The sequence below is a fragment of the Vipera ursinii genome (genome assembly GCF_947247035.1).
Source record: "Vipera ursinii genome assembly, chromosome: 3".
Taxonomy (NCBI): Eukaryota; Metazoa; Chordata; class Lepidosauria; order Squamata; family Viperidae; genus Vipera; species Vipera ursinii.
The window spans coordinates 183,015,399-183,040,390 of NC_139516.1; the positions used below are offsets into that span (position 1 = coordinate 183,015,399).

General features: G+C 37.9%; 1 protein-coding gene across 2 annotated transcripts; it reads right to left on the reverse strand.

Moving 5' to 3' along the window:
• Positions 1-1,904: 1,904 nt before the first annotated feature.
• LOC310639104 (tumor protein D52-like) lies at positions 1,905-23,362 on the reverse strand (the record flags this gene model as incomplete). 2 transcript variants are annotated; one of them, XM_083360537.1, is made up of 7 exons in its annotated part: positions 1,905-3,279; positions 4,314-4,362; positions 4,869-4,910; positions 7,033-7,134; positions 8,116-8,264; positions 9,819-9,928; positions 22,960-23,362. In XM_083360537.1, 7 exons carry the CDS (start codon positions 22,991-22,993, stop codon positions 3,163-3,165), a joined length of 603 nt encoding a protein of 200 aa, XP_083216663.1. In that variant the 3' UTR covers positions 1,905-3,162. The 2 variants fall into 2 exon arrangements, with proteins under 2 accessions (XP_083216663.1, XP_083216662.1); XM_083360536.1 differs by lacking the exon at positions 22,960-23,362 and adding an exon at positions 13,770-13,929.
• Positions 23,363-24,992: the final 1,630 nt, after the last annotated feature.

A 24,992-nucleotide genomic window follows, 5' to 3' on the forward strand; every position in this document is an offset into this window, starting at 1 on the left:
CTGTATTGTGTGTTGGGGAATACAATCAATTGGGTGGAATAATCTTAATTAAACATGGTTAAGCATGTTATAGTAGCACACCAGTGAGTGTCAGTACCAAGAGTACCTGGAGGATAATGAAGCATTTCAAAGAGGAGATCCTGGATTTAGCACCTTTAGGATGCCACCTAAAACCATTCAAGCCATCAATAAAATTGGCAAAATGACAGAATGTAATACTTATCTGCAAATCTATTCTTGGAATATTAAGTGTTTGATAGAATCTGTCTATATTAATTATTGTACCTGTGGAGAATAATGATTTCCTAAAACAAATATAACAACAACAGCAACAATAAAAAGTTGGAAGGGACCTTGGAGGTCCTCTAGTCCAACCCCCTGCTCAGGCAGGAAACCCTATACCATTTCAGACAAATGGCTGTCCAGTCCCTTCTTAAAAACGTCCATTGTTGGAGCCTTGGTGGAGCAGTGGGCTAATGCCTCCTTAAGTAACACCAGCTGCCTGCAGTTAGTGCAGGTTCGCGTCCCACCAGGCTCAAGGTTGACTCAGCCTTCCATCCTTCCGAGGTAGGTAAAATGAGGACCCAGATTGTTGGGGGCAATAAGCTGACTTTGTAATAATGCCCCTTAAAGGTAAAAGGTAAAGGTTCCCCCGCACATGCGTGCTAGTCATTTCCAACTCTAGGGGCCGGTGCTCATCTCCGTTTCAAAGCCGAAGAGCCAGCGCTTGTCCGAGGACGTCTCCGTGGTCATGTGGCCGGCATGACTAGATGCCAAAGGCGCACGGAACGCTGTTACCTTCCCACCGGAGTGGTCCCTATTTTTCTACTTGCATTTTGATGTGCTTTCGAACTGCTAGGTTGGCAGAAGAATAATGCCCCTTGGGGGGGGGGCAAAAGCCCTAATAAGCAGGCATATACATAGAATGAAGGCTACTGCTAAGCTTGTAAGCCACCCTGAGTCTTCAGAGAAGGGCGGGATATAAATGTGATTAAAATAAAATAAAATAAATTCACAGCTTCATTCATTCATTTCATTCATTCTTATATCCTGTACGTTGTACCTTATGATGTCTCAGTATCAGGCTGCATCAAAATATATCTTCCATTTGTAAGGAAAACTAAATTTTATCTGTAATAGTTATTCATCACTTGTGCTTTATAATCCAAAATTGTATAATGCTGCTTTGTTTATGATTATGACCACGTGCACACATACAGCCAAAGATGATAAAATATTTATAATCTTATAATCCTATTTTGTTTCTTTAGGGTACCTTTACATGGCAGTTTTCATTTTGTTTTCCACTATCTAATCTCTAACATACCAGTTGGAAGCCTATATTGATTTTACAAAAGGTCTAACTGCAATTGCAGTGCAGAGTTTGTTTGTATGTGGAAGGGCATATGAGTCCAAAGCACAGCAAGAAGTACAGCCTGATTATATAAATAGGGAAAGATTCAACTGAACAAGGTTGTTGTAAACAAAAAAAAATCACACTATATGAAACTGACTGGAATAGTTAAGAAGGGATTCTCTTGTTAAAAGGACCTATACCCAGCACAACTTAGTTCCAATGGACCTGGGAAAGGGTGGTGGAATAGAGCTAGAAGGCATGGTGAATCAAGAGAAAAACCTGTGGAAAAACAGAGTACCTAAAAGTTGGATGTGCAAGAAATAAACCTTTGGTCTGATATATCAAAAACCAGAAAACTGCCTACTTAATTCTCTAAACAAGTTGATATAATGACAACAAGCAATCCTGGGAACACTGTATGTTAAGAAGTATAGCTAAGTATTTTAAAGGTAACTAATATCCAACTGAACTTAAAGTAAATATGTATACAAATGAACTGTATGAAATATAAAACCACATTTGAAAACATTCAGATAGCCTTTTGTGTTTGACAATACAATGCATTTTATTTGTATACGTAATCAAGTATTCAGACTAAATTTGAAATGCTACAGAAAGCTGTCAAATACAGCGTAAGTTGACTTATATGATGTGTAGCCTTTTTGGTGCAGCTATAAAGAGAAAGCCCAAGTTATGGTGCATCTTAAGGATGTGTTCTAGTTCAGTTTAAGCTTGGTGATTAAAGGAAGCAAAAACATTTTCAAAATATGTTTTATAAGGTGCCAGAAAATAAAACATATAAAGGTGGAGTACATTTTGCTTCTGCAAAATCAAATCTTTTTAGAGCAACAAATTTAATTAATATTTTATATATGAAATTGACCTATGATTGCAATATTAAATATATTCTCAAGCTTCAATATGGATTTTCAATTTAGACAGGCTCCTATTTCATTGAAGGCCTTTTCTTACAGATGCAAACTCCCAGAATCCACAGACACATGTACAAACTGCCCACAGCTTCTACCAATTGTAATTGAGAGGAGGATGAAATATACTGTCCCATAATTTAAATTCATGAGAGTGGAATAAACATATAACTTTTAATAGCATGGAATGATTTGAAAGCTGTATTAGGCTTTTACATTTATCATCTGCTTCACGCCTATAAACTTGTTTTACTTCTGCAAAATTCAGTAGAGAAGGCAAAAACAAATCCACCTGTAACCTTGAAGGAAAAACGGTATCTCAGGCTGAGATCTGTCAAAAGAAATATTTTCTGGAGAACTTCAATAAATCACAGGTGACATGCTTGGAAGCTACCTATTTTCAGCTTTAATAAGTACAAAAAAATGTGGTATGATAGCCATTGCAAAACCCAAACCAATTTATTTGGCCAAAGAATATTAGTGAAAGAATATCAATTAATATCCACTTAATGGCTACATAAAAACTTCCAAGGTTTGTCTGTGAAAGCAGACATGAAGTGATGGCTCATAATGTAAATGTCACATGTGCATAATGTTCCAGCTCTGTTTTTAATTTTTTGTAATGCAGTAACTTAGTGATTACCTAGACCGGAATTAAGCCTAATACTCAAAATACATAAAAATTCCTGTCCTGCAGATAAACAAAGGCAAGTGTATTTTCCTAGTTCAAAAGTACTCTGAACCTCAAGAAACTATTAAATATTTGGAAAGCTAAGTGCTAAACAGAAGAACATACTGGAGGAGTCAACAGCAGAGGTGATGCACTTCAGCATTTGCTTGCAGCATCTGACAGTGGACAGTACAAAGGTGAGGCAATCATTGAGTCTCCTCTTCAGTCTGCTTTGGGGCAACTTCTGTGGCACTAGCGTTGGCAGCAGAATTCAAGACATCTCCAAAGTCAGCTCCAGCAGGCTTATTTCCCCCAACCTTAGACTAAAAGGGCAATTTAAAATTTTATAAGGCTAATCAGTGGATACTGTAAATCAGAGGTCCTCACCCATGGCAACTTTTAAGACCTGTGGACTTCAACTCCCAGAAGTCCACAAGCCTTAAAGTTGCCATGGTTGAGGACCCCTGCTGTAAATAATCTGTCTTTTAGAACAATTTTTTTCATCTTTAGCAACTTTAACATCTGTGGACTTTAACTCACAGAATTCCTCAGCCAGCATGTAAATTGCTGTACATTTATATACTGTATTTAGCGGTCATTTATCAATTTAAGACAGCAAATCAACTTAAAAGGGGTTTTCTACAACAATAGAACTACCCCCTCCCATCCAAAGTACCCTTTTAGCATTTTTCTGGGAAATGTGGCTTTTCAACAGCTTTCTAGTAATTTGTGGCAAAATACTAGACAGGATTAAAAAGAAAGACCTTGAATACTGAAGAGGGCAATTTTTCCACTGGAATATATTCATCTCCCATTTTCTGTTACAACACTATTTTTATTTGCATATTTTTCCCCCATGGAAACTATTACACCTAGGAAGCCTCTCGCATTGCTAAGAATATCAACCCAGAACCTTCTGCCCAAAAGCAATTCTAATTTGTTTTTAGTGTTTTTCAGATTTGCTACAAGTACACCACCCAGAATTCCTAGCAAGCATGGCTTTAATTGGTTTCATTGGTAAAAGTAATGAGTACTACTGTCTGGATTCATAATTTCCAGAATTCTGATATCATATTATGTATGTACTAATGAAGTTAAAAAGTCCTGAAATGGAATAAAAGCACTATTCCACTACAGTACAATATTTCCAAAGGTATTCATACTGAATCTATGTTGTTCTATTTTCAAGAATAAAAGCTCTTCTCTATTCTTTCTTGCAGTTGTAGTAAGTGCTGAATGTAAAATTCATTCCATAGATGGAGAAACCTAAGTGTTAAACTATTAGTATCTTGGTAAGTTAATTCCTTTATAACCAATTCCTTCTCCTTTAGCAACACATTTTATTGTTATATTTTACCTTTATGTTCTCCACTTTTTCTTCAAATGACTTGAATGTTGGAGAATTTCTAATGAAAGAAAAAAGAAAAAAATCAAGTTAGAAATAGACATGCAATCTCAGACTAAGTAGGGAGAACCTAAAAACAAAATTAAATAGTATTACATAGTATTTAAAATGTAACCTCTGATACTTTAAATTTAGTGAGCACCCTTTTTCTTCATCACAATCTGGTTAGCAATGATGAGGAATGTATTGATTTTTAAAAGGATTGACACTCACATATAGTACTTATCACCATCATTTTAGATTTGTTACTGATTTCTATAGTTACATGAATTTTACTCTGAATTATGTTCAGAGCTGTAGTTTTACAGCTTTATAAATAGGTTCCCCCCCAAACTATTCATCACATTTTCAGTGTATCTCTTGCTTTAAATACAGATAAGTGCCAAGCTTGTATATAAATTTGTTACTTTTATATACTTAATATCCTGGTGCAGTTGTACCAAACTGAGCCATTCCTATCCACATTTTGTCAAGTTTGGGCACTCTAGTAAACAATACATACTTTACCTCATAGCAGGCATACTAATTGAATGCTGTAGACAACGTATACTAAATGGCAGCATTAAGAGAAAGGAAAATCTGGTTATAAAAATTGATTAGCATGTCCCTGAAGAGAGTATTTTTTGACAGTACTGTAATGGTAGAATTTGTAAAAGAAATAGAGGAGTTTCAGGTGCCTTTATATAATGACTCATCCTTTTTCCAAATCTTTTAGACCAGGGTCCCCATCTTATGGTCTGGGGCCAGGCCATGGGCTCTTGGCCACCAAGCTGCGGAAATGGCTGGCCAGTGCACACATTCCCCTCCCACTTGCGCTAGCACCCGTGACCCCGTTTGCACATGCTAGTGCAGGGCAGGTGTGCACAACCCATTTGCGCATGCACCCCTAGCCTGGGTGGTTTGCACGGTTCATTTACACATGCATGAACAGGCCACTAGGCCATGGGGATGTGTGGCCGTTCACACGTGTACAGTGCCAGCGCATGCTGCATGCATGAACATGGCTGCTAGTGCCGCGCCAGTGTGTGTAGCCACAATTTTGAAGCTGCTGTCCTTCCATCCGGTCTGGGAGACCGGAAAGGTTAAAGACCTCTGTTTTAGACATTTCACTTGAAAGAATAAATGCACACACTCTGCAGGATAGCAAACAACATTTAGAAATAAGAATATGATTCTATATAAAATATACCATATAAATACTTTTTCAAAGTATTGTAAATATGTAGATATCTGAATATTTCAATAAAAGTGTCAAAACAGATTATTCTCTGCATTAAAATCCAGCTGTTTTTCAATTCAGCAGTTTTAAAATCAAATACAGTGATCTGTTTTATTTGTGTAGACAGATCAACCAGATGATTCCAGATTTAATTTGACATTATATTTTGCTTTATCTAAATATGTTATACTCAGTTTTATTAATAACTGTCCTGCCCTCAACCTGCAAATCTATAGCCTAATGCTAGGGAATGGAATTCAGAGCTATAGTCTGTATAATGTTAGTTTGCCAGGACACCTAAAGATCATGCATTAGGGTGCAGAAGCATTTTTCTGCAAATTTCATCAATTGTACAATAATTCAAAGCCATATTAACAGTTTAATTCTAAGCAATTTGGAGTTTTGCAAGTCCATGCAGGGGAATTCACAACATTCACAATATACTATGCCTAGAAAAATTTCTACTTTTATAGTCTGGGCTGCTTATTGCTCCTAATGCAAGTTTCAGAACATTCCTTTTGTCAATTTGTGCTTCAAGAGAAGCTTGTAGAAGTGGAGAGTTCATGTACACGTGAGTTCAATGGAACAATATTCCCCATGCCAACTGCAAATATATTTTAGTCAAGTCTCTGCTAGCCATCTAACTCGGTGTAAATTACAAAATTCCAACCAGCCACATACAAAAAAAGTTCTAATACAAAAACAACACTATTAGAATGAAAATTATATTTATAATAATAAAAAATACTTGAATCAAAATTATATCCATAATATAGGCAAAATCTCTAAGGCCTTTTACTGTCCTTTGATCATTATTTTGTTTTTATTATGCTTCACATGTGTTCAGCAACCAAAATTCTTTTGAGTCTATTACAACAGAGTTCCCCAACCCTTCTGGCTTTGCGGGCCAGTGGTGGTGGGGAGGGGAATGTTCTGTGAGAGTGATGGCCAAGCATGCATACACAGCTCCATTTGCACAAGAAGCGGGCATGAGCACATGACACTCACACAAATGGAGCACATGTGCACATGCTCACCAGCCATTTGCACAAGTGGAGATGCTTGCACATGCGCATACTCGCATGCCACTTCCATGGCCTGGTTCTGAGCAGCTCAAGGCCAGGTAGTGGGCCGCAGCCCAAGGGTTGGGGCCCCTGCATTACAACATTATTATAATGTATTAAAAAGCAATTAATCAGTTGTTTAATTGCAAGTAATAACACAGGGATAAAACGGAGCATAGAGAAGCCATTGTATTAATGTCCACCATTTGAACTCTATTGCTTATCTGTTGGTGATAATCTGCTGAAACATTTCCAAATGACAGTCAAGAAAGAAAATTAAGGATCTAGAGATTCTACATCACAGACAGCATTTTTTTTGTTTTTAAAAAACTGATACAATTAATCTCCATTGCATCATAAATAACAGGAGGGAGAAAATAAAACATACTTCACATCTTCCAGCTTCTTTGTGATGGCAGAACCCACTGTTGAGAAAGCAGCAGATGCTTTTTGTCCAGCCTGAGACAAGGTTTCTGATGTCTTCTTATACCTGCATCGGAAAGTTAGTCAATTTCTGTCATCATGGCCCCCTGAACCTTAAAGGTTCAGATTGTCTATTTCCCTTTTCAGCACATTTAAAATTAAGATGTAATGTACCCCATGAAAAACATTAACAACGCCTCTTAATAACCTAGATTTAGGTTGAATTTTAAACAAAGCTTTCATCTATTAAGATAAATTAAGGTCACTGATCTCTTGCCAGGGTTTGTTATTGTATTTGGTTTTTTTTTAAAAAGGAACTACATAAAAGTCAGATTGCTTTCATCTTAGACAATGGTTGGCCTTCAGCTACCAACATTTTTAAAAATTAAAGTATTTAGTAGTAGTAGTAGTAGTAGTAATAAATTGAGCAAGGATGTTGATATACTTGTTTAGCAGAATTCTAAATGAAATGATCTGCCACTCTATTTTAACTAATAAAATAGCCATGACATAGATACTGCATACATGTTAAACATTTGAAAGCTCTCCTAATGGAAGACAACAGACAACAGCTATATTCACATGCCATGCTAAACCATCATTTGTTTGGTTTTTGTCTACCTGTGATGTGTGAACCCAGGTTTTATATTATAAAACATGATTTAAAGTCTAACATTTTGCCTAGACTAGACTATAATGGCTTATTCAACAACCATGGTTGTTTTAAATGTATTTAACCTATTGTTGTAGCTTGGGCATCTCGTTTAATTCTTTCTTAATTTTTGTATTTTTGTACTTTTATATGTTTGCCCTGTTCACCACCCTGAGTCCTTCGGGAGAAGGGCGGTATACAAATAAAATTATTATTATTATTATTATTATTATTATTATTATTATTATTATTATTATTATTATTATTAGAAGTACATCAGAAAAAAACAATAATGAGATATCCATCTCAAATTATAGGTTTTTCTGGACAATATTCACGAAACTCAACTAAACTCAAGCACTTTCGCATCACTCCCAAATAGCAAAATAAACATACGCATTTGTTGAAGTTACATCTTGCCACCCTTTAGAAATATTTTGCTTCAGTTCTTGCAGTGAAGTGATGCCCAGTTTCCTCTTTATTTCAGCTAGATACATCTCTTTGGCAGCTAACACCTGTGACAAAGTCTGGATTTCTTCTTCTACCTATGGGACAGAATCCACAAAGCAAAGCAATAAGAAGAATAATATGTATAAAGCAAATGCTACTTCCCACAATTACTAGCATTGTTTTCAGAAGATTTGTGTATATTTTACTGCAGACTTCAACATATACATTAGATAGAATGGAATCAAATACATTAGGCCACTTCCAATTCAGTAAGTATCTGGTATTCAACTACTGTATTCTAGTTCATATGCAGTATCTATACCAGTTCATAAATTTAAGCAAGAAAACATTTACATATCATAAACTTGCATAAGTGCTTTATCAAATCTCAACTTTACTAAGAATCTACAACACTGTATTTTTATTTAGTCAATTTGTATAACTGTATATGTCAACAAGTGACTAGGGGCAGAGAACAGTTTCAAGTAAAAAATAACTGCATCACAAATACAAAAATTAAAACGCATAGCAGGTGAGAAAAATATCTCAATTAGCAAGTCTAGCACAGCGAGGTGGGTCCTCTCACAGTCAGGGGTCCAGGCCATGAGACGGGTCTTTAGGATCACAAAAAGGGCTAGGAAGGTTAGGGCCATCCTAATCTCCAGGGGAAGAATTTTCTGAAAGGTCAGCATAATGGCAGAAAAAGCATGTCTTCCAGGTTCCACCAACAGGTATTCCTTAACCAATGGGATCCAAAGCATGCCCATCCTACTGGCCCAGATTGGATGGGTAGAAACAAGTAACCGATAACTATTTAGACAGAGATCCTAAAATAACCCTTAATTACTGTATGAGGTGTTTTGTTTTTTTTTACAAAAGAGCAATCCATAGGAAGTATAGTTTGGGATGACATCACTAGACAGATGGCTTTTTTTGAGTTCATGAGGGTAGTGTTAAGGGAAGACATGATTATTTTAAAGAGATGAAATGGGTGCCTTGGGTCATTAATTTGCTTCATTACTCCACCAAATGAGAAATCAGCTTAATTTGTACATTTCTGTTGATTATGAAAATTGAAATAGGTACCTTTAAGCCTCCCATTTCACTCCAACTCACCCAAAACCTAAAAAAGATGCTTAACATTTTAGCTTCCCCCCAACACTAGGGATGCTCTGGGAGCCACATGCTGATATATGACTTTCCTAGAATATATATCATACCGTTCAGGCCTTCTTGAAAAACTAAGCTTATTTTATTCATAGCAACATGAGAAAAAGGGCACATGGACAATATACATAATTATGCCAATAATCTGTATGTCCCCATGAACAGTTCAAAGTCAACATGCAGGCAGTTGTTCATGTAGCTCCAGAACCTCCAATAGAGTTAAATGGGGTTAAATTTTAGATCCTCCCATTCTGATGATATCCCTAGGTATACTGTAATCCTTGCAGCCCTTCAGAAAGACAGGAAGCAAAAGTGTGGCTTCCAGCCTACCGTGGATTCTTAAATCAAGGTTAAATACAAAATGACTTTGCACAATCTGTTAACTCAATCATTTTATCTTTGTCAAAGATAGGTGTATAAGTAAATGTTTCAGATCAGTGTTAAAGATCACACAAGAAGTTGTCATTCCAAATTAAATTTACCTTAGCAAGCTCTCTTCTAAGTTCTTCTTGTTCTTCTTCAGAGAGAGCTTCTATATTAATTGCAGCAACCGCATCTTCTCCTTCAGGAATGGCTTCATTTTTCAGCAGACCTTTAAAATGCAGATCAAAATTGTCAACCTGGCATCACACTACAAAAATGTTCCACAGCGAGGTAGAAATGAAGCCATTAAGATGGGCTCAGTATTAAAAAAAAGGACTGATGTACTGCAAGGTGTGAAAATATTAAGCTCAAGTGACAAAAGCTTATCTTAGGGAAATTATAAAAATTGTAAGTCAGGGGGCAAAGAAGCAGGGTTTTTTTTATTTATTTAAATGCCAAGTCAAGAATGAATTCCAATAAAAACCCAGACAGACAAGTTAGTTTCAGGCATAACATTTCATCAACCATCACAGAGCGCGCTATTGATGGTTGCTCCTCCCCCTGCCTTGTCCAACAGTAAGCTGTGCCAAGCAATTTTACTTAGCCACCCTTTTTGACCCACATGACGTCAATGCCCTGTTCTTTTAGTGTGAAAACTGAAAGTACGGCTGGACAGAACTCCCTAGCTCCATTGTATTTTTTATTATGATCTACAAACAAAAGACAAAAATATGTGTCCCAGGATAATGTGACCAATCTGGGTCAGTCACTGGAGACCAGAGGTTCTGTCTTCTGAGCTTTCAGACTAGAACCCATCTTCAGGGAGCTTCTAGAGCTCAGAAGACAAAACGCCTGGTCCCTGATCCTCAGTGACCGACCCAAATTGGATCCTATAAAAAAAGTATTAGACCAAAAGTCTATGCCTCACTGAGGACTCTTTATATACAGGACCCAATCCTGTAAGTGGCCCTGAACCGGCTTAGGGTTAGGGTTAATATTACAGATTATTATTACATTGCAAAGCAATTACAGCAGCAGTATCTCCAAACATGACCCTTTTCTTTTAGGTCAAGGATAAGCAACTCTCCCACAGGTCTAACTATGACTGATGCCCTGATTTGGAAGTAGGCTGTAGGAGCTGCTACTCCTCTCTTCTCACTGAGTTGATCGTATTTTGACTAGATGTCAAAGTCCATTTTCCATTCTTACTTTGTTAATTTTGATCTTACAATCACTGCATAGAAATTTGGCAACTCAGTCTTGGGGTGCTTTAGAGTTGTAAATGAGGTGGCAAAGTCCTACATGCATTACAGCATATAATCTCCACCCCCTGCTAGTAAATGTATTTTTTTATAGAAGATAGGGAGGAGCAGCAGAAGCATGAATTTCTGCTGGGGAGAATTACTTCTGATGAAAAACTAAGATGTCCTCCTTAAAAACAGTTTAATAAAGACGGAATAAACCCCAGCCATATTTGATAGTGATCAGCTAAAATAGTAAAACATTCTTAATAGTGACCTGTTTTGTTTAAGAGGGGAAAAAGTCACTTGTGATATTTAAATTTTCTACTGTGTGGCTTCCCTCTCCAGCCTTACTGTCCTCCCAAGATTTCTCATTTCAGACTTTCAAAAAACTAGCCCCCTTAGACTTAAAGGTAGCCACTGAATTTAAGAAGCAGAACTTAGAGAGATTCATGACATGGCTTATTGCAGTAACTATAAACAATGAGCACATACTTATCTTCAGACACAAAATACCACAGAGAGTATGCCCATCCTACTCCCCACCCCATAATATACTGCTGTCACAGAAATTTCTTTCTACAGCTCTCATTTTAGAGGAATGACATTTAATGTTACAAACAATGAAGAGGTGTCACACCACTTGCTTCCAGACCTCAAGAAATTAATACCATGACAATTTATTAGAGTCAGAAGTTACACGTATGATGTGCTACCCATTTGCAATAGGATTGAGTTAATGAGCAAACTGAATCCTAGAGTATAGTTACATTGAATGAATAAATAAATAAATATGAAAGAATTACAGGGTATGAGAAAAGACGCTTTTACAGAAAGAGATCTACAATTCTAGTCTTTTCTTTTTCATCAAGTCCCCTCCCTCCTCAGTGTCCCCAAATATGCTTCCAAGAGATCCAAGAACTCCCTGGAATCATCTGAAACTATTTAAGAAAACAGTTAAATATTAACAAAGAGCATCAAAACAACATTGGGATGCTATAATTCATACAGAATGTTCCAACAGTAGCAATTTAAAGTTTTTCTAGTGGTGGATTTAAGCAGGTGACTGATCCAGAGAATCTGTTCTTCCATGCCTAAAGGAGCTATGAAAAGATCATAAAGAAAATGCCACAAAAATAGCACTCTGTTTATTCCATTATAGGGCTACCTCATAAAAATAGCTAAAGATGACATAAAAAGGATTAAAAACATCAGGTCGTTTTACTATAGGTTAGAAATCTGTATGTGCAGGGTTCCCTGTGAAATCTTAAAGCACTTTTCACTACGTAGCAGAATGAACTGAGACATATTCAGAGGATGCTACAGCAAACTGAAAGCATACACTGAGTGAATTCTGGAATTTTTTCTAGTCCCTTTACCAGCACTGATCATAGGAGGCAACTAGGCAATTCTTAGTAAAGAAGTATGCTATGTCTTTGAATGTGTACACTGGGAAACACGTGTGCTTGCTGTAAATCATGTGATCAGAAAGAGAGAGGTGGATTAAGATATAGTTTTACAACATTCCAAGTCAAAATTCAACTGGCTATTCCATGGGATATATTAGGGGATTTATTTATTTTTTACCAAAATATTTCTCTCTGTAGCCTTTGGCTAGATTTACCTCATTTTCAAACTTAATTTTCTCCTCTGATATCCTGTTGTATTGTTTTTGGAAAATTATCCTGCTGATGGATAGAAAGACAGAGTTCCAAGCACCTTTATATTTTATTTTAATTACAGAATAATTAAATCTGAAGTCATTCACTTAGTTCCACTCAATCTATTTAGAAATTAAGAGTAGCAGGGATATATAAAAAGTGGGATGTTCCAGAGGTTACTTGAATTTTTGCTGAACTCTTATCATTTTACACCATGGGTCACATTGTCTGGGACTATTTAAGCACTGCCATGAGCAACATTAAATTTTTTACTCCTGATTTAGGAATTAATGCAAATTAATGCTTATTTAATTCATATTTGTAAATATTTCTACTGTATATGCTTGGAAGCATCCAAAGCACGATTTGCATCATTGTGAATATTTAGGGTAGGTGGCAGATGAAACAAACCAGTGAGTTTTGTCATGAACTAAGGAAACATAAAATCTACAATTTTCTTCTCTGAAGCCAAATTATACTCTAGGCTACCAGCTACTCTGAAGTTGTTGTAATCAGATAGGAAATTCAAATTATATATCAATCAAAAGGCCTCAAAATCATTTAGAAGAGTATTATTGCTTGTTAACCAAATACAGAGGAAAAATTACAAAATACAAATGATGCCTGAACATTTTTATTAGCAAAAAATCTAGAATAATGTTGTAACTTGTTATTTATATCAAAATAATATATTATTAACAGCTGCATCCATCATCTAAGATAAGTTCTATTTAATACCTAAAAGAGAACTCAAATCTAATACGTTTGGAATATTAGTTTTCAATAATTACATTTTGGGTATACAGTCATTTCTATTCCCCATGAATCAGAAACCAACTGTTCTCCCATCCTAAGAGACTCAAGGCAGTTTTAGGAGTTGCATGGCAATATCAAATATCAAGTATCAAGATTCCATTTCATATATTCATGTTCTAAACTAGGCTTTCAATAGTTTCTATCTAAGCAGTAATATCACTGTATACACTAAGATTACAGTACAAAAAATGCTTGTTTCTAAATAGAGAATCTTTTTACAGTATGACCATTTTCAGTTCCAGCGGATAAATCAGAACCTTATTAAACTCTAAAAGCAATCTGAGCTGTTATCTCCTCTTATAATAGTACTCATTTGCAGAATATTACAGATATTAAAACACAAGACAGTTACCAGAATTCTTCAGTACAGGAGATTCAGGAGGGGAGAAAGTCATGCTGGGCAGTAAATAAAGGTAGTTTTTATTAACTCCAGTGTCAAAATCAAAAGGAGATTTGTAATCTTCATACAGATCCATATCTTGCCAGTCCATCACAGAGATCTTAGAATGCATGAGAACTCGTTCTTGCCTGTACCCAGTGACACATCCATATTTCTTAGTCTCTTTGCACCACTGTGCCTTTGCCCTGAAGTATGTCTGAAGCTGATCTGATCATAAGCTTTAGGCTGCCAGATTGAAATGTCGCTGCAGAAATATTTCTTTATTGCATGGACTGATGCGGGCAGCAAACCAGAAATATGTGGTTTACGCCCCCTCAATGCACCAGAATGGTTTTTAAACATTAAATACCTATGATCCTGGAAAGCATTAGCCCTTGCTGGATTACACCAAGAATTTTCAGGGTGTTTTTTTTAAGTGTCAGCTGACTGCTGTTGCACCAGAATATCCTTAATCTTCTAGGACACAAAAGGATTACTAGACATAATCTATTCTATCAGCCATCTGTGTAAGACTTCATGCTTGATTAATGGAATAGATTCTTTTCTCCCAAAAACACAAACCCAGTTTTGCAGCCATTATCCCTGCAAAAAAATAGTTACATCTATTTCTTGCATTGTAGCAATACACGTTTAGCAGTTATACAAAAGAGAACTGTATTCTGTTTCCTAGTATCTCCATATAAACTTTGAAAAATACTTTTCTTAATTGACACCCTTGCAGCTTCTAGCATTAACTACATATGAAGCTATTGTGCATTCTAAGTTTTGAATAAATAGACTTTAGATCAGTGAAAAAGATCCAATGCCTCAGATGAAACTATCCAATGTGTTATCTCAGTTTCAATAATATGTTATCTTAAAAAATATAATTTGGCTACAAATTTTGGAGACTTCATCCAAGACCTGGCAAATGGCATCTATGCACCAGCATAAGATTCTCCTCATTTAAATTCTAAAATAAAGTCATAGATTATTGAATGTTGAATATATGTGCAAGCATGAATAAATTTCTGCATACAAATCTCGCCTGTTTCTTAAATCAGGAGAATAGGACTTGCTTCAAAATCCTCTCCTGTTTTTCAGCTGAGTGCTTGATTAAATTGTCTGTCTGTCGTCTTGGGTACCTTATTAATGCTGTTATTTCCCCATATCCATTCAATGGAGCACTTTATCTAAGGGCTTTTTCTGAATACAGTAATTCTTCCTTGTTACTGGAGATCAGAGTAGTTTCTTCTTAAGTTTGTAATTCCAATTCTTTGGACAGAGAGTTGTCCCAAGAGACTATTTTATCACTGAAATCTATTAATAATCTGCTATTATGCAAGTCTTACTTGTTGAAGTCAGAGGTTATAGCAAATATATAATTTTTTGGGGGGAGCAAAGTTAAAAAAATTATGATCCTTTTCAAGATTCATAACTGATAAAAGTTGGTTTGTTCCCTTTCCTTGACGTTGTTGTTGTTGTTAGCTGCGAAGTTGTGTCCGACCCATCGCGACCCTATGGACAATGTTCCTCCAGGCCTTCCTGTCCTCTACCATCTTCTGGAGTCCATTTAAGCTCACGCCTACTGCTTCAGTGACTCCATCCAACCACCTCATTCTCTGTCGTCCCCTTCTTCTATTGCCCTCAATCTTTCCCAGCATTAGGCTCTTCTCCAGTGAGTCCTTCCTTCTCATTAGGACTCCTTGAAATTACTAAAGTCAATTATTGTAATTTATGTATTGAGTCAAATGTTATTAGCTAATGGTGACATCTTAGGTTCATTAGATATTATTTTCTACAATCTATAAATAAGGATATCAAATCTAGTCTTCTAAAATCCAGACATCTGCTAAATGGCAGCAAAGAGGATTAGAGAGAACTAGAACTCACAGTCTCCTGTTTCTAGCCTGGCGCCTTAGTCACTAGACCAAACTAGTTCTCTATAGACCCATAAAGCAGAGGTGTCAAACTGCCGGCCTGCGGACTGATTCACAGACATGACCAATGCTACTTCAGTGCTGTGTCCCGGCCCTAACCCACGCTGAAAAGGATAATATTGCAAAAGTCTTGGGCCAGAAATATGCCAGTGATTTTTATTCCGATTACAAGCATAATCTCTAAGACAAGCCCAGCCTGAAAATTGCAGTTTTTTGTTTGTTTTTTTAGAAAATGCATGGGCCAACAGAGGTAATAATACTTTGAATAATCTAACTATCAATCAGGCTTTTGAATTATTGCAAATTTGAGTTTTTGCAAGAGGAATCTGTATTAAGTATACTGCCACTGTGCTATTTTAGACAATGGGCATGTTATTGGGTTTCACGGTTTGGCTGCATTTAAAACTCTTATTTTCAACACTAAAATGCATACAGAATGATTCCAAAACCCAGTATTTTTATAAGAAATCCAAGGGTGTTTTGAAGGTATTTTTTATAAAAGGTTTAGAATAAAGTGCTGGAATACACCATATTAAGAAATAAATTAAGGTTTTTAAAGAATATTAAAGAATATTTTTGTTTAAACACTCTGAAAATGTTTACAAAGGTTTTGGGAGCATCTTCATTGTACCAGAAGTATAAAATAATAGAGGTGATACATACTGTATGAATATGATATGGGATTGCTACTACCGGTATTGCCCTGTTTGGTTTAATAGCTGTAAATTTTGTAACAATTCTGGGAAGAGTAACACGGTTTACATATGTCAACATGGTTCTACTTACATAACATCAGTGTGAAATCTATCAATATCTCAAAACTATGGATCATGGAGCACAGCAAATTACACATGTAAGTAGTAAAAAATATTGCCAACCCAGACTTACAGTCTTGGATCAGTTTTTTCCCTGTCTGCTTCTGAACTGGTTGTCTATGGAAATTCCTCCTTTTCCCCACAACAACCACCCTCTGAGGTGAGTTGGGCTTAGAGAGAATGACTGGCCCAAAGTCACCCAATTGGCTTTCTTGCCTAAGGCAGGATTAGAATTCAGAGTCTCCAATTTCTAGTGTGGCTCCATTTAAAATCTGTTTTCTATACATGTGATATGTTTTTGTATTTTGCCTTTTTTCTTTTGTTTCTTTTTTATTTATGTATACTAAACAGAAAACAAAATATTAGAAAAAAAAACCTTCCAATTCACCTCATGTGTTCACTTTTATGAAACAGTACTTTTTGCTCACTGCAGAAATTAATATTAAATCATAGTCTGAGGTAGTTCACCATTTTATTTATTTATTTAATTAATTAATTAATTAATTAAATTTTTATACCGCCCTATTCCCGAAGGACTCAGGGCGGTTTACAGGGCAGCATAAAATACAATATAAAAATAGTATAAATTAAAATAGATTAAATTACATAAGCCCAACAATTAAAACAATATTAAAAGCTAAAACCCCTTCAGTCCAGGCCTGATAGATCAAAAAACCAGGTTTTCAGATCCCGGCGAAATGAACGCAGATTGGGGGCGGTCCAAAGTTCCACCGGTAAATCATTCCAAAGGGCAGGCGCGCCCACAGAGAATGCCCTCCCCCTGGGGATCACCCGCCGGCACTCCTTAACTGCCGGTACCCTGAAAAAGCCCTCCCTATGGGAGCGCACAGGACGATGGGAAGTTGATGCCGGCAGCAGGTGTTCCCTTAGATAGGTGTTTCCTTGGTCAACTGACAGAAATGTATGTATTTATGTATGAAGACTTACTGCATAAGCCAAATCAAATTTTTCCTTGTTTAATTTCCCAACATTATTCTATTTCAGGGGTCTTCAAACTTGGCCCTTCTATGACTTGTGGACTTCCAACTCCCAGAATTCCTCACCCAGCGTGCCTGGCTGAGGAATTCTGGGAGTTGAAGTCCACAAGTCATAAAAGGGCCAAGTTTGAAGACCCCTGTTCTAATTTATCAATACAATGCCACTACTACTTTGAGGCCTCATTTGCTCTGTTTTATGTGTACCACTGTGCACTGCTGCACATAACTTTCTTGGAATATGTTTTAATAGAAGAAAGTTTATTTACTGGAGCCTATTTATTGTTTTGCCAGATAAATCTTTGCTTCGGATTGGAAAAGAATGGAACTCCTTTCTATCAATTATTTTAAAATACATATTTATATCATAATATAAGGATTTTCACTCAAATCATTATGCACTGCAAAATAGATATCAGAAATAAAACTATCCATTGCAGTGGTGGGATTCAAAATGTTAACAACCAGTTCTCTGTGTGGATGCTGCTTCCAGAAGTCCATTCTGGGCCTGGGCAACAAAAAATTAGCTACCGGTTCTGCCGAAGTGGTGCGAATCGGCTGAATCCCACCAGTGATCCATTGGCTTAGAATCCTTATAAAGCAGACATGTCAAGCTCACAACATCACATGATGTTGTGCAACATATCGGAGCTTTTTCGCCATTGTCAGCAATGGGGTAGGTGTGGTTTCCTGGTGACAAGTCCGGCCTGTGGGCCGGCAGTTTGACACCCCTGTTATAAAGAGTTAAAAAGTCAAACCTCTAAAAGATCATGACCAGCACCAATACAGCCCTTCCTTTTCAGGCATATTAAGATCAAATCCAGCTATGTAGGCTACAAATTCTATTAATGGTCCCAACAGATTTAAGGTTATGTTTGGTAAGATTAGACCTTGATGTTAGACTTTTTTGTCTACTTGAAATGATATGGCCATATAGGATATAGGTTTTGCAAATGAGGTAACGCATCTACTCTGTGCTACTCACCTATTCTTGGACTTTGGCTATCAGCCCCAGCAAGCATGGCTAAAAAAAAACTCACATCCAAAATTTTATGAAAACTACTTTTTCCATAGTTGTACTCCAGTCCATAGGCAAACAAAAAATTAACACAAGTGGAAAATGCTATGCAATAGTCATTCTTAGCTGTACAAATGTAACAGGAAGCTTTATTCTGGGCTGTTAAGCAAGCTATGAAATGTGACTTGCCACATTGTCAAAGTGTGCTCCATAAAAATGCACATAAACTCTAAATGTTCATTTGTCTAGCAGAACGTGTGGAAATATTCCCCAGAAAGCTTTCTACTTATTCTTGGGACTTTAAACAAATTTTTGGAACAGGTAATCTTCTGAAATTGGACAAAGACTATTTTGAATGACAAGGTTTGCTCTACTGTAAATTTGGAAAAATTACAATATTTCTTAGGAGTATATTCTTAGGAGTATATTCTGTCAGAATAATGCAGTAGTACAAGAGAAATTCATTCTCTCTGAAATTAAAATAAGAATTTATAGTAGTTTTTTCTGGTTTAGTTACACCTTCCTCTTTAAATAGGCTAATAAAAAGTGAGATTTAGAAAGAAAAACACAAATTCTGCTTTTTTTACATAACCCCAGTTTGGAATCTTGGTTAACCTTAATCATAGTTAAGCTCACAAACAGCACTTAACACTTCCAGCCTGTAATTATCTCTTGGTACATCGTTGTAAAGAATGATCATTCAGATTAAGAAATTAGTTTATATGTAATATTCACCATTTAAAACTGGTTAAAATATTTTTTTTAAAGTAAACATTAAAAACATATTATATATATATATATATTAGAGGAGCAAGGAATGGAGGGAACTACTTTCCCCTTTGCATGAGAAATATTGAAAAAGATAATTTCATTTTAAAAAGCTGTTTTTTGTAAATTGCACAAATATTGAAATGACTCAATTTTGAGCATAGTGCTTATTATTCAACTCCATTGTGAAATGGGCATTACCCAAGACCTTGTTCCATGTTTTTTTCCTCTTCCAGTCTACTCTTCCTCTATGCCATCTTTAATGGAGAGTCAATTTCCTTTGATGTAAATATGGTATTAAAACAACATGGAAGACAGAGACTTGAGAAAGCGTTCTATGATTGAAGATTCTGTTATTAATAATAGCCAAGTTATTAGTACAGTACATATTATGAGAAGATGCAGATCAGCTTAATTATTACTAAAGTAAAAAAACTCCCTCAAGTTGGCTTCTGTTGTTTTCTTGGCAACAAAATATAAGAGGCTTGCCAATAAATGTTTATTACTATCTCATTAAACCAAACAAATTTCTTCAAACTATAGATTTCAGGCTTGTGACCATAATGGAAGTCACCCATTATGATCATAAGTCATGATATTCATAAAGTGGGTCATCACATAACCAACCAATTTTATGACCTTTTTTGCAGTGGTCATTTAGCAAACCACCATGGTCATTAAGTGACTACGAGAACACACTGCTCGCTATGGAGTGTTTTTGCCCAAACCTTGTTTTTGGCAAAAACACCTTAAATTGTGGTCATATGACCACAGAATGCTGCAAACGGCCATATATATGAGCTGGATACCAAGTACCTGAAATGTAATAATGTAACCAGGGGGAGCCCGTCCATCAGGACTGCTGGGTCCATAAGTACTTTTTTGGGAGGGGTGTCCATCCTAAATTCAAATGGTCAATAAGCACCAGTCATTAGTCAAAGACTACCTGTATACATGAGAGAATTTCACCTGTTTTAGCATTTCACCCATTAAGAAATATAAAGGGGGGGGGGAAATAGAGCACATCAAGATGCTGATGAAGATTCTCAGTCATCCAGATAGTCTGGAAATTCTTTTCTAGAAAAGAAGTCCAGTTGCTACAACTCAACTTCCAAGTAGAGCACATCAATTTAGAAACCAGAAAACTGAGTTCTAGCCCCACCTTAGGTACAAACGAAACTTTGACTTTCTCTCAGCCCCAGGAAGGAAGCAATGGCAAACCTCTAGTAAAAATCTTTGCGAAGAAAACCACAGGGACTATAGTCCACAGAGTTGCCATGAGTAAAAAACTGATTTGAAGGCACACACAAATTTAAAATAAATTAGCTATTAAAGCAGCTATCACACATGCTGTGAAAAAGTCCATGTATTAACATTAATAGCCAACCACTATCAATTTGCACAATACACAGAGCCATAAAGTAAGCAAACACATTTGAGGTTAGCATGCTGTGCAAATCCAATATGTGCAGTTACTTCATCATCCAAACTGTGGGTTATTCCGAGTCTTAAACAATAAGCCATTATTTCCTTTCAGAAGCCAAGGACCTAGCATTTTCAGCTGCACTTTCATACAGAGCTTAAGAGGCTCTGAAACAGAAACAATTCTATAGAATACTGGTGTTAAATGATGGATAATCCTTGTTTAGCTTCAATTTATCCACACAGACAAAGTGAGCATGGCACAGTGTGCCTTACCCATACAAAAGTGAACCTTTATCTGTTTTCTGCACTACCGGTATACATGAAAAACGTAAGATACTTTATTTACTTACAAGATTTATATGGCTGCCTATCTCACTTGATAATTTTATATGGCAATCAAAAGCCACAACAACCACTAGATCTGCATGCAACATTTGCATATTATTGTTGCTTTTCAGATGTGCTACCTTACAATTTCCATCATCTTCAGGAGGGTATATTGGGAACTATAATTCCCTACTTCTGTATGTAGGTTTTGTGAGAATATCAGTATAGTGCATAAACACATTTTGATCACTATAATACACAAATTCATTCAATATCCTTAGTTTATGACTGAGAACAATCAGAATTCACTAAATCATGACTATGAATTTAGTGTGTGGTCCTTAGAATTTTTCCCCCAGATATCTGTTTTGGTTAATACTAAAAGATGGATTAAATTAAAGCTCACTGCATGTGCAGTAATACACACCCATATACCTAGCAATGTTCCGGGTGGAACTCATATGGTGTCCCAGTTTTAAGTATTCCTAGATTCTCTTCCTTTTAAAAAAGATCCTACAGAGTAAAAGCATTAATGTTTATTTTCATCTAGTAAACTGCTCCTGGAGCTGCTTTAGTAGCAAGTACAGCTGCCTAATTTTATTAGATTTTCATTCACACAGGGAGCACTCTCTTTGGGAAGAAAAAAGTAAGGACTGTGGGTTTCCTCACCCAAATTCAGTCTAAACCAGACTGTTAAATCAGCTGACTGGCAAGTTTTCCAAGATCAGTTCAGGACAGAAAAGGACAGAAGCAACAGCAATCTCAGCTCCTTGCAAGTTGCTCATGCTCGTCTTTGGGCCCACCACCAAGGGATTCAAGGACTTCACCTGCTGCAATCTGAAATTTGGCAGAAGCAAAGGTAAGACCGACCCATAGCATCAGAGTAGGTCTTGCCTAGCTTTGCACTTTCAAAAAGCAATACTGTAAACACCAGACACAAAGGGTGGTAGAAACGTTAAAAGTTGAAGGCTTCAGTGTTACTTCCATATGCTGTTGTTACCAAAAGCTGAAAAAGCCTCAGAAAAGATACCCTGATAACTACCACCGGAGGAAAAGTGTATTGTACTAAGTCCTGGCCTGAGGACCACGTTTGTAGGGCGGTAGCCACACCTCTGGCAAACAAACCTAATGTCCTCACCATGTAGCAAGAAGGAAGACAGCTGTTCCTGTTCTGCCCCTCAAAGCTTCCCAACGTGCAATTTCTAAACTCGGATGTTTTTATTTTTTTGTAGGGGAGCGTCTCCAAGTTTTGGAAATCACTCCCCGCCTAAACAACACCCGTGAGTCTACATTCTAGTAGCACCTCGTTAAGAACCAGGCAGTTCCCACTTCCTGGGTGCAAGAAGCACCACGGCAAGAGGAGGAGGAGGTGCGGGATCAAACCAAGGCACATACAGCCTCCAAAGCAAACACCGCCGCTGGTCGCTCTGGGTGCTCGCCAAAACTCCACCGTCCCGAGCGGCTGCCGTGTGTGCTCTGTTCTTCGGGCTTCAATCACAAAGGCTTAGCCCCGCTGCGGCCAAGGGCGGCCAAGCCTAAGGGCCTCTGGCGAAAGAGGCGCCCAAGGCGCGCCACGCCTCTCGCTCGAAAACGCAGTTCGGAGCCAAAGACGGGGGTCGCAGGAGGGGAGAGAGAGAGAGCAGGCGGCTGCGGCGGCTTTCCGAGCTCCAGAGCGGGAGCTGAGCTTCCTTCCGCCGAGGCAAACCCATCCCCGACTGTAACGCGGGGTCGCTACCCAAAGCTTTGCAATGTGCACGACTGCTCTCCCACGAAAGACCCGCCGCGGGAGCCCCAAGACAAGGGCAGGCGGGTTGGAACGGAAGAGAACCGCGACCAGGAGAAAAAAACACCAAAAAACCAGCCCGCTCGCCTTACCTTGCTGGCTGCCGGGGTTCGTCTCCGCAGCCATCCCCGTCGGCCTCTCGCGGACTCTTCCTCCCTCGGTGGCGCCCAGAACGGAGAGCGGCGACGTCGAGGCACCAACTGCAGCCTCGCAGCCTGGGAGCCGCCCGCCAACACGCCCCACAGCGCCGCGCCGCTCTCGCCTTGCCCTTCGCCGCGCGCAAGAGGCCCGCGCCTGTTATAGGGCGGATTCCCGTTGGCGTCCACGTCAGCCGGGGAGGCGGAAAAGCCACTTGGCCGTCTTACTAGCCCCCCCCCCCACCCCACGGCGGGAAGGTGCGCAGCAGGTGCGGAAGCGGGAGCCCAGGTTAAAGTCTAAGGAAAAATAGGCCGCGGGCATTGTTGACATCCGCTTCAAGAGGGCCTGGCTCCTAACAGGACTTGCCCTAGCCTAGCAGGAACAATTAAAAGTGGCGAAAGGCGGCGGATGTAAGGACTCCGCCCCTACCAACAATACCAGAAGTAGACGTGCATGGGAAAAATGAATACGTGCAGAGCGTTTTCTGTGCAAAACTTTGCTTCCCAATTATCTAAGATTGGAACGAAGAAGAATTCCATCGTTAACTGAATCTAGCCGTCACTTCATTAGAGTTTAGAAAGTACCTGCTGGATATTTCCAACCATAAGAGTATGAGCCCCAAACTCGAGACTTGCCCAGACAGCTGTGAAGAGTCCAGATGGGTTGGGAGGGACCAGACTGAACCCAAAGTGGGAAAAATGACATTTTCAGTGTAAATTTACATACATTTGTTATGTGTGCATAAAAAGATTCACCCAGAGTGATGTGTTCCACTCTTTCTAATTACACTGAATTATGAATGATATAAGTAGAACTATATCCAGTCTAACTTGTTACAATATGAAATTTCATAATTCATTTCTCCAAGGACTTTCAGACTGCAAACTCTGGATCTGCTTTAAGTTCTACTGTACCTCCAGGACTCGATAGCACTGGAATTCAGCTCTAGGTAGTCTGAGGCCTTAAGATCCCAAACAAGCTCCCAAACCTGTTTTTGCAGCCCCAGTGTCCATCCAATGAAATTCAACAGTATCATTCTGAAAACTTTTAAGATGGGAAAAAACTGATAAGCATGGTAGACCTAAAGCAAGCAAGTCCTCTCAAAAACTATGAAAAACAAAAATCAGATCACCTATCTGTGTGATTTAATCCTATCCCACTTGCATGGTCCTGCCTAATGTGAACAGGTCTTAAGCTTTTTAAAGGTGATGCACAGCTTTTTTTCTCCAATACAAATAGACATACCCATAAAGCCAGTCTCTTTCCCTTTTTATTTATTTAGATCCCACCTTTATTATCTTTACAAATAACTCAAGGTGGCAAACATGCCCTCCTATTTCCCCCAGAACTCTGTGAGGTGAGTTGGATTGAGAGAGTGGCTGGCCCAAGGTCACCCAGCTTTCATGGCTAAGAAATCTTAGTCTTTGGCTTTCTAGTCTGGTGCCTTAACCACTAGACTAAACTGGCTTTTTCAGAGTAGGCATTAATATACAAATCTGAGAAAATAAGCCAAAGAAGTAAAAGACAAGAAATGAGAAAATGCATCTAAATTTATTTTACACTAATCTTTTCACTGTTTCTCACCTTGCTGTCTTTGTCAGCCACCCTTCCTTCCCTCATATCAAAATACAGTACTGCTTTATAATTTCATTGTCTTTAAACTTGATTATATTGTGGGAAGTCAGCCCCCGCCCCCCAGAGAAGGAAATATTTTGGGAGATATTAAAAGGGCAGAATATTATATTTCCCCAATTATCTTAAAGGCAGAAAAGCAGGCCCAGTTTTTCTTAATAGCTGCAAGCAGAAACTGGGTAGGCCAGCTCTGTAGAAGTGCAGATTTGATAATCCATTTAGAAAGACTGGAGCCAGGAAGCTTGGAATTGATAGGATTAGAAAGACAAAGCTCCCTAGAACCAGCAACCCCCTCACCCATCCAGCACAGGACATAGCCATCAGCCCCAGCCCCAGGGAAGCAGGACATGAGCAA